The 11,057-nt window shown below is 42.6% G+C and overlaps 1 protein-coding gene across 3 annotated transcripts; it reads right to left on the reverse strand.

The window, feature by feature from the left end:
* Window positions 1-1,667: 1,667 nt before the first annotated feature.
* On the reverse strand, window positions 1,668-10,004 carry LOC120419550 (uncharacterized). 3 transcript variants are annotated; one of them, XM_039582263.2, is made up of 2 exons: window positions 3,318-10,004; window positions 1,668-3,254 (listed from the first exon to the last, which is right to left on the reverse strand). In XM_039582263.2, exon 1 carries the CDS (start codon window positions 8,680-8,682, stop codon window positions 3,370-3,372), a length of 5,313 nt encoding a protein of 1,770 aa, XP_039438197.1. In that variant the 5' UTR covers window positions 8,683-10,004; the 3' UTR covers window positions 1,668-3,254; window positions 3,318-3,369. The 3 variants fall into 3 exon arrangements, with proteins under 3 accessions (XP_039438197.1, XP_039438196.1, XP_039438198.1); XM_039582262.2 differs by having other exon boundaries at window positions 1,668-3,056; window positions 3,119-10,004; XM_039582264.2 differs by having other exon boundaries at window positions 1,668-2,885; window positions 2,949-10,004.
* Between the last annotated feature and the right edge of the window lie 1,053 nt (window positions 10,005-11,057).

An 11,057-nucleotide genomic window follows, 5' to 3' on the forward strand; every position in this document is an offset into this window, starting at 1 on the left:
AATTAAAATATTAAAATATTAAAATATTAAAATATTAAAATATTAAAATATTAAAATATTAAAATATTAAAATATTAAAATATTAAAATATTAAAATATTAAAATATTAAAATATTAAAATATTAAAATATTAAAATATTCAAATATTCAAATATTCAAATATTCAAATATTCAAATATTCAAATATTCAAATATTAAAATATTAAAATATTAAAATATTAAAATATTAAAATATTAAAATATTAAAATATTAAAATATTAAAATATTAAAATATTAAAATATTAAAATATTAAAATATTAAAATATTAAAATATTAAAATATTAAAATATTAAAATATTAAAATATTAAAATATTAAAATATTAAAATATTAAAATATTAAAATATTAAAATATTAAAATATTAAAATATTAAAATATTAAAATATTAAAATATTAAAATATTAAAATATTAAAATATTAAAATATTAAAATATTAAAATATTAAAATATTAAAATATTAAAATATTATAATATTAAAATATTAAAATATTAAAATATTAAAATATTAAAATATTAAAATATTAAAATATTAAAATATTAAAATATTAAAATATTAAAATATTAAAATATTAAAATATTAAAATATTAAAATATTAAAATATTAAAATATTAAAATATTAAAATATTAAAATATTAAAATATTAAAATATTAAAATATTAAAATATTAAAATATTAAAATATTAAAATATTAAAATATTAAAATATAAAAATATTAAAATATTAAAATATTAAAATATTAAAATATTAAAATATTAAAATATTAAAATATTAAAATATTAAAATATTAAAATATTAAAATATTAAAATATTAAAATATTAAAATATTAAAATATTAAAATATAAAAATATAAAAATATAAAAATATAAAAATATAAAAATATAAAAATATAAAAATATAAAAATATAAAAATATAAAAATATTAAAATATTAAAATATTAAAATATTAAAATATTAAAATATTAAAATATTAAAATATTAAAATATTAAAATATTAAAATATTAAAATATTAAAATATTAAAATATTAAAATATAAAAATATAAAAATATAAAAATATAAAAATATAAAAATATAAAAATATAAAAATATAAAAATATAAAAATATAAAAATATAAAAATATAAAAATATAAAAATATAAAAATATAAAAATATAAAAATATAAAAATATAAAAATATAAAAATATAAAAATATAAAAATATAAAAATATAAAAATATAAAAATATAAAAATATAAAAAATATAAAAATATAAAAAAATAAAAATATAAAAATATAAAAATATAAAAATATAAAAATATAAAAATATAAAAATATAAAAATATAAAAATATAAAAATATAAAAATATAAAAATATAAAAATATAAAAATATAAAAATATAAAAATATAAAAATATAAAAATATAAAAATATAAAAATATAAAAATATAAAAATATAAAAATATAAAAATATAAAAATATAAAAATATAAAAATATAAAAATATAAAAATATAAAAATATAAAAATATAAAAATATAAAAATATAAAAATATAAAAATATAAAAATATTGAAATATTGAAATATTAAAATATTAAAACATTTAAACATTTAAACATTTAAACAATTAAAAATTTAAACACTCTGATGGGGCCGGGCTCGGTCCCGGATGGTTCGATGGGAGGAATTAACACCCACTCGTAGAGTGGCCCAAAAAACGCAGCTCGCACGCACTTACGTGACCGGTTCAGACGCTCCACAGGTAGCCACGCACGTCGAGGTAGGTTCCCCGAGCACCTCACACACGCACAGACGGCAACAGAACCTTGCCGAACTCCAATCAGCTTCAGGTGCTTGCGCAATCAAGCCCAACTGAACGCACAAACCCAAACACTCGTCAAATCTCCCAACACTCGCCCACACTCCCAACACTTGCCAGAACACCTTTCCCAGCTACTTCTGCTCTTAGCAGATCAACACAACTCTTCACGGCTTGGCCACTTGCGAAATCAAGTGAGCCAATGCCAACTTTTCGGCCAGCAACACACAGCAGAATCACCTGCTCAGCTCGGTCACTTCTGCACGCAGTCCGCGACGGAATCGAATTCGGATCTTGTACGAAAAACGGATTGTAATTGGGAACGGTTTTTATTTCGCACAACTATTAAAAATCACAACTTTTGGGGGGATAAACGCGACGCGAAGTTGCTTTGACCGTGGTTTATTGGGATCTGATTCTAGGGGGTTTTGTTGCTCTGATCGGAACCTATCGCGACTTCTACTGCTGACCACTACAGGCTCAGAAATTTTCGTATTTTGTTTCCTACGCAAATTCTACTGCAGTTATCGTGACGATCTCGCGAGAGTAGATAACAATTTCGCTCGCGATGATCATTTCAATGATGGTTAGGTTAGGATAGTTCACAAGATCGAAGTACAATTATTTTTACATTTAAATTAGTTGTTAGTTTTAAATCTAGGGTTAGTTAACATATTATACATTCCGGCCACCTTGAAATGGCTCGGCTATTTCAACACACTATTTACAATATGTACAAAACTAATTCTAAAACTAACACAAAAAATCAATCACTCCTCTCTTCACAATCAAACATCAAAAACACTCTCTTCACAATCATACAACCATGCTTCTCCATCGCTCCTTCGCCGACCTTGATCGGACTCGACTCGGCTCGGCTGGCGATCGGGAAACTTCGGGTGAGCCAGCACGTGACTCTTCGGCTGCATCTGGCATGTCCGCTGACAGGCCATGTGACTTCTCGGCTCGATGTGGGTGGTGAGGCGGAGTCACGAATGCAGTTTGGGGGTGGTGAAGAAGTGGTGCCAGAAATCCAATTTCGTCAACATCTGGCAGAGAAAAAGACCCGGTAGATCGGACGCGAAAAAGTAAAGGATTGGAACCGCAATTACCTGCGAGATTCCCACGAAGGCATCGAGCAATTTCGGCGTGCTCTACCAGGGTCAAAAAACTGCGACGAACTGGATCGTTGACTCGCTGGGCACCATCTTCTTCGACATCTGGAGAGGAAAAGACCCGGTAGATCGAACGCGACAAATAAGGGGATTGGAACCGCAATTACCTGCGAGATTCCCACGAAGGCATCGAGCAAATTTCGGCGTGCTCTACCAGGGTCGGATGAACGGCTTACACGGCGGATGTCGACAAACAGCAAAACGATGACAAACGACGTACTTCTTCTTCTTCGGCTTAGGCATCTGGGAGTGGAAAAGACCCGGTAGATCGAACGACACAAAATAGGGGATTGGAACCGCAATTACCTGCGAGATTCCCACGAAGACATCGAGCAAATTTTGGCGTGCTCTACCGGGTTCAGTTACTGCAAGCTGGATCAAGCTGCTGCTCCGACTCGGCCGGAACTGGCAGGAGTGCGATCTTGGCGACCGGCCTGACGACGGCTTCTGACGATGCTGTTTTAAGGGTGACGACGCGTACAACGCCGTCTTTGCCGGGATGGACGTGGGTGATTCGGCCTAGCGGCCACTGCGTCGGTGGCAGGTTGTCGTCTTTGATCAGCACAACTCGTCCTGGTACGATCGTGACGGGATTCTTGCAGCCCTTGACTGCGCGCGACTGGAGCTGTTGCAGATACTCAGGATACCATCTCGACCAGATTCTCTGGAAACGCTTCTGTGTCAGCTCCCAGTGCGACAAACGATTGTCCGGAACATCGGCCAGGTTAAGTTCTTCAACAGCTTGCAGGTTCGTGCCGACCAGGAAGTGGCCTGGTGTCAGGACCTCTAGGTCCGAGGGATCGCTTGGGATTGGCACGAGGGGTCGGGAGTTCAAGCACATCTCGATCTGGGTTAGTAGAGTGCTCATGTCCTCGTAACTCACGTTGGTGTTGCCGATCTCACGTAACAGGTGGTGCTTCGCTGACTTGACGGCTGCTTCCCACAGTCCGCCAAAGTGTGGAGCACGCGGTGGGATGAAATTCCAGGTTATCTCGTTTGCAGCGCAGTAATCGAGAATCGACTTCCGGCTTTCTTGATCGGTTTTCAGCATGCTGTAGACCTTGCGGAGCTCGTTGGATGCGCCCTTGAACGCTGTTCCGTTGTCGCTGTGGATCTCCTTCGGTCTTCCACGGCGTGCGACAAAACGACGAAGTGCGGACAGAAAAGCTTGGGTGGATAGGTCCGACACTAGTTCAATGTGCACAGCACGTGTTGCGAAACACACGAAAATAGCGACATACGCTTTGGTTGGAGCTCGGTTTCGGATGGGCGACTTGATGTAGAAAGGTCCACAATAATCTACACCGCTTACAGCAAACGGTCTGGTAGGGGTGACACGTGAGGTTGGCAAATCGGCGATGCTCTGCTTCACTAAGGTTGGCTTGTTCTGGAAACATTCTTTGCAGAGATGGTAGGTTTGGCGGACCAGATTCCGGCCACCGATGATCCAGAACTTCTGGCGAATCGTAGCGAGCATCAGCTGGGGGCCAGCGTGCAACAAATCAACGTGGTACGATTTCGCCAACAGGATGGAAAGCGGATGCTTCGCCAACAGCACGATCGGGTGCTTTACTTCATCAGGAACTGCAGCATTGCTGAGTCTTCCGCCGACTCGAATGAGTCCGTCACCGTGCAGGATCGGGTTGAGCCACTTCAGCGGCGACGACGGTGATACTCGTTCCTTGGAGACCAGGTCGGCAGCATCTTCTGCAAACATGTCTCGCTGGGCTACACGGCACAGAGCGATCTCAGCGTCACGCAGCTCGGCGGCAGTGAGAATTTCGGGACGCTCTGGCTTCTCCTTGTTGGATACAGCTTTCAGGATACGGAAGTATCTTCTCCAGTAAGCGACAGCACGACGTAGGTGGAAATACTCGGAAAAACGGCTGAACAGCTCATCGGAGAACTTCGGATCGGCAGCGGTGATCAGCATCACGGCGGCCTTGCTTCTTGCTCCAGGTAGAGTAGCAGGATCGACATCAGGAATCACAGAGCGTGGCCAGTGTTCACGGGACTTGGACAGGTACTCCGGGCCAAACCACCACAGCAAACAGTTGACAAGCTCGATGGGGCTCAGGCCACGGGAAAGGACGTCGGCTGGGTTACAGATTCCGGGAACATGTCGCCAGCGTCTCACGTCGGTTTCGGCTTGGATCCGTGCTACTCGGTTCGCCACAAATGTCTTCCAACGGGCTGGTGGGGACTGCAACCACTGCAGTACGATCATCGAGTCTGTATGGAAGAACACTTCTACCGGCTTCTTGATGGCTTTCACCACCTTCTTGTACAGCTTCACGGACAGTTCAGCTCCACACAACTCAAGATCGGCGATGGATTGGAGCTTGGACAGCGGAGCGACCTTGGATCTCGACGCCAACAGTCTCACTTGGATACCTTTGACCGTCTCACAGCGCACGTAACAGTTGGCTCCGTAGGCTTTCTCCGACGCATCAGAGTAGAAGTGCAGCTCGACGGACATGGCGGTTGGCAGGTACACACATCTTGGAATCCGGACTTTCGACAACTCTTCAAGCGTACTGTGGTACGCTTTCCATTCAGCTTGCAGCTGCGAGGGGAGAGGGCGGTCCCATTCGTAGCGGTGCTTCTCCTTGGTGCGCAAAGTCCACAGACCCTGCATGTACAGCTTGGATACTACGATAACTGGACCATTGAAGCCAGCTGGATCGAAAATCTTGGCGATGTACGACATCACGATCCGCTTCGTGAGTACAGCTGCGGGTAGCGGAAATTCCACCTTGAAACGGAGTGTGTCGGAAACTGGATCCCAAACAAGTCCGAGCACAGACACGGATTGGTCGTCCTTCAGGTCACGGAGCGGAACGATGGCAAGATCTTCTTCCGGAACATCAGCTAGCGCCTCTGGAACGTTGGATGCCCACTTCTTCAGCGGGAAACCGGCTGCTAACAGCATGGCGGATACTTGCTTCCGGATTCGGGTTGCGGATGGGAGGTCATCAGCGCCAGACAGGAAATCATCCACATAGAAATCCTGCTTCACTGCTTCGACTGCTTCTGGGTAGTTCTTGGCTTCGTCTTTGGCTATCTCGAGGAGGGTGCGGGTTGCCAAGAATGGCGAGGATGCGAAACCGTACGTTACGGTGTTCAGCTCGTACGTCGCAAGCGGTTGGGTTGGAGTGGGACGCCAGAGGATGCGTTGGTACGGACGGTCTTCCGGATGTAGCAAAACTTGGCGGTACATTTTCTCACAGTCTGCTACTAGCGCGATTGGGTAGGTCCGGAAACGCATGACGATCGACAGCAAATCTTCCTGAACGACTGGTCCCACCAGTTGCAGGTCGTTCACGGAGAATCCCGACGCCGTCTTGCACGACGCGTCGAAAACTACACGGACTTTGGTTGTGGTACTCGAGGCTTTGAATACCGGGTGGTGTGGAAGATAGCAGTGCGGAATGCTGTCGTCCACGGGATCGTCGACTTTGTGCATGTGGTTGAGGCGTTCGTACTCGTCCATGAACTTACAGTACGCTTCACGAGTGGTGGGATCACGCTCCAGTCTCTTCTCTAGGCTCAGGAAACGACGTTCGGCGATTGTTCTGGATGCGCCGAGGGTGACGAGCGGATCGCGGGTGAGTGGCAAGCGAACGATATAACGACCCGACGAATCGCGCGTGGTGGTAGCGGAATAGATTTCTTCACAGTGGGTTTCTTCTGTGGTTAGCACTGAACAGGGTTCGACAGCTTCCAGTTCCCAGAACTTCTGGAGCGCTTGTTCCAGGCTTCGATCAACAGTGGTGAGGTGGCAAACACGTGGGATACTTGGGGATGGGATACACACTTTTCCGGATACGGTCCACCCAAACACTGTCTCGATCATCAACGGGAGGCCCTCGTCGAGGGTCTGCTTGCTGCCAGTGTGCAGCTCGTGGTAGGATTCTCCGCCGATAACGATGTCAATATCGGACGGAACGTTGAACTTGGGGTCTGCCAACGAAACTTCAGGTAGCTTCCACTGGGATACGTCGACTGGGATGGTTGGCAGGTTGATCGTCGGTCTCTTCAGGATAAGGAACTCGAGCTTAGCAGCGTACGGAGTGTACTTGGATTGGATGGTTGCAGTCAGCTGGCACTTGATCTGCTTCGTGGATTCTCCGATACCTGCTACATCGATGTCGACCTTCTTTCGACGGAGGTTCAGGGTGTTCGCAAGCTTCTTCGTGATGAAGTTGCACATGGACGCCGAATCGAGCAGGGCTCTAGCAGGATACTTCTTTCCGTTCTGGCCAAGAATTTCAAGAGCAACCGTCTCCAGGAGTACTGTGCTTCGGTGCGACTGGACCGACAAGCTAACTTGGGATTCTGGGTTCGACGTACTAGGTGTGGGATCCACCGACGTCGACGTGGATTGGATCGGTTGCTGGGATGGCTTCTTCGGCGCGGCTTGGGTTGACGACATCTTCGGGGGTGCATCTCGGTGCAACAGGGTGTGGTGCTTCTCGTGGCAGACCTGGCACGTAAATCTCGACAAGCAATTCCGAGATTGGTGTCCAGATCGGAAGCAGTTCCAGCAAAGGCGCTTCTGGTACACCAAATCTTGGCGTTGTTGGATGGACTTCTTGGCAAACATTGGGCATTCAAACAAACGATGGGATTCCGAGCAAGCCAGACACTGTGGATTGTTGCTGTACGTCCTAGATGCGACAGCGTTGGATACGACCTTGAACGGCTTCTTCTGGAACGGATGGGGATTGGTACCGGCCACCTTGGACGGCTGCTGCTGCTCTGAGGTCTCACGGACGGACTCAAGCATTCTCAACCGTTGGTACAGGAAGTCGGTCAGCATTGCGTACGTTACAACTTCGTCTTTGCTAGTGTGCTCCTCCCAAGCACGCAGCGATCTGGAGTCCAGCTTGTAGCACAGGATGCTGACAAGAGGTGTGTCCCAGTGTGCGACTGGCTCTTTCAGCTTTTCTAACGCCTTCACATGCCGGTGAAAATCGTCCACGAGCGTACGCAGGTCACTAGCGGATTCGCGCTTCAGCGAAGGCAGATCGTACAGGGCGTGGAACAGTTTACGCTTCAGGAACCGCTTGTTGTCGTAGCGCTTCAGCAGTTCGTCCCACGTTGGCGCATACTTGTCTGCCTCTATCTCCACGTTCTCGAACTGCAGTGCTGCCTTATCCACGAGTGAGTTCAACAAGTACTGCAGCTTCGCCACTGTTGGGATGTCCGGATTCGAATGCACCATCGACGTAAACGCATCACGGAAGGATAACCAACGAGAGAAATCTCCATCAAATTTCGGCAGGTCGATCTTGGGTAGGCGTAGGTGGAAGGATACTGGATGGGTAGGCTGGCTGGTGTTCATGGTGCTGTTCATTGCGGTCAGGTTCTGCTCTTCGGTCCGCTTCGACAGCAAAAATCCCTTGGCTTCACAGTATCTCGTCTCGAAGTCAGCTCGTTCCGTCAAATGAGTTTCCAAATACTCGGATTTATCGGTACGTTCGAGCTCGGCTTGGACTTCGAGGAACTCGCGGTACGCTCGATCCAAACTCTCCAAACGGACAGGAATCTGGCACGTGTCCGTCTCAGCGTTGAACTTCGCGATGAACTTTTCCACCTGGTTGCGCATGGTCTCGATACCTTGCCGCCTGACCAAGCAATCGGACAACCGTTGCTTCGCCGCAGCCATAATGCACACTCTCACTCACCACTGGACTTCGCTACCACCAAAGACAAAACGCGGAAAACGGAAACAGCACGGAGTATCGGATACGGATTTTCCCGTCGCGCTCGTACTGAGTTACGCGACGCAGGTTCGACCGGGGCAGGTACTACCGACGCGATCGTACCACCCTAACGCGATTGACTTGCCACCCACAACCAATGTAGCATGCACGCAAAACTTCCAAAAGTTTGCTCCCAGGTTGGCCAATTTCTGCCGGAATTCCAAATTTCCAAAAATCTCGCTTGGGGCACACCGCAAACGCGAGTACAATTAGGCCAATTTTCGCGCGCGCTTAATTGTTCTTAGCAAGAACCACGCTCTCCAACAAAATGGCTTAGTTGGAGCCAACAATGCACCTTTGTGCAGCAATCCTCAAAAATGGCGTACTCACCGCACCTCCTGGTCGGGGCGACCTCCCATCCGGCTCGAAGGACCAGATGATGGGGCCGGGCTCGGTCCCGGATGGTTCGATGGGAGGAATTAACACCCACTCGTAGAGTGGCCCAAAAAACGCAGCTCGCACGCACTTACGTGACCGGTTCAGACGCTCCACAGGTAGCCACGCACGTCGAGGTAGGTTCCCCGAGCACCTCACACACGCACAGACGGCAACAGAACCTTGCCGAACTCCAATCAGCTTCAGGTGCTTGCGCAATCAAGCCCAACTGAACGCACAAACCCAAACACTCGTCAAATCTCCCAACACTCGCCCACACTCCCAACACTTGCCAGAACACCTTTCCCAGCTACTTCTGCTCTTAGCAGATCAACACAACTCTTCACGGCTTGGCCACTTGCGAAATCAAGTGAGCCAATGCCAACTTTTCGGCCAGCAACACACAGCAGAATCACCTGCTCAGCTCGGTCACTTCTGCACGCAGTCCGCGACGGAATCGAATTCGGATCTTGTACGAAAAACGGATTGTAATTGGGAACGGTTTTTATTTCGCACAACTATTAAAAATCACAACTTTTGGGGGGATAAACGCGACGCGAAGTTGCTTTGACCGTGGTTTATTGGGATCTGATTCTAGGGGGTTTTGTTGCTCTGATCGGAACCTATCGCGACTTCTACTGCTGACCACTACAGGCTCAGAAATTTTCGTATTTTGTTTCCTACGCAAATTCTACTGCAGTTATCGTGACGATCTCGCGAGAGTAGATAACAATTTCGCTCGCGATGATCATTTCAATGATGGTTAGGTTAGGATAGTTCACAAGATCGAAGTACAATTATTTTTACATTTAAATTAGTTGTTAGTTTTAAATCTAGGGTTAGTTAACATATTATACACACTCAAACATTTAAACATTTAAACATTTAAACATTTAAACATTTAAACATTTAAACATTTAAACATTTAAACATTTAAACATTTAAACATTTAAACATTTAAACATTTAAACATTTGAACATTTAAACATTTAAACATTTAAACATTTAAACATTTAAACATTTAAACATTTAAACATTTAAACATTTAAACATTTAAACATTTAAACATTTAAACATTTAAACATTTAAACATTTAAACATTTAAACATTTAAACATTTAAACATTTAATCATTTAAACATTTAAACATTTAAGCATTGAAACATTTAACATTTAATCATTTACACATTTAAACATTTAAACTTTTAAACATTTAAACATTTAATCATTTAAACATTTAAACATTTAAACATTTAAACATTTAAACATTTAAACATTTAAACATTTAAACATTTAAACATTTAAACATTTAAACATTTAAACATTTAAACATTTAAACATTTAAACATTTAAACATTTAAACATTCAAACATTTAAACATTTAAACATTTAAACATTTAAACATTTAAACATTTAAACATTTTAACATTTTAACATTTTAACATTTTTACTCAAAAATAGAAAAGGCATAAAATAATAAGGATCCCAAAACGAACACACCATGACACCTGCGTCGTCGCCTGAACCGTACGACGCTCCCGAACGAACACACCATGGTTGAGCGGGTTGAGCAAGCTGTCAAATTTTTTCACTCGCGATGCGTGTTCGATCCTGTTTGTGTTGGCCGCAGTTTCAAAAGTTTTAATCGAAATGAAATCGCGTGTGCTTGTGAAAAACCAAACTCCCGGCGTCAAATCTGGAGGGAGAAGAGGATTAGTGTCAGCAACTTTTGGTGAGTATTTGGACCGGTGAAGAACATTAATGCGTCCGCAATTTGGGGCAGATTCCGTCGCCATCGTCGTCGTCGTTTGAAGTAGGTACGTGTGTTTTGGTACTTCTTCCGGACCGGTTTGGAAGAAGTTACCAGATGCGTCCGGGATTTGTGCCAGATTCTGTTGTCGTCG

The sequence above is a fragment of the Culex pipiens genome, chromosome 2 (genome assembly GCF_016801865.2).
Source record: "Culex pipiens pallens isolate TS chromosome 2, TS_CPP_V2, whole genome shotgun sequence".
Classification (NCBI taxonomy): domain Eukaryota; kingdom Metazoa; phylum Arthropoda; class Insecta; order Diptera; family Culicidae; genus Culex; species Culex pipiens.

Coding starts and splice junctions, on each gene's coding strand:
- LOC120419550 (XM_039582263.2), bottom strand. CDS start 8,682: ATGGCTGCGGCGAAGCAACGGTTGTCCGATTGCTTGGTCAGGCGGCAA.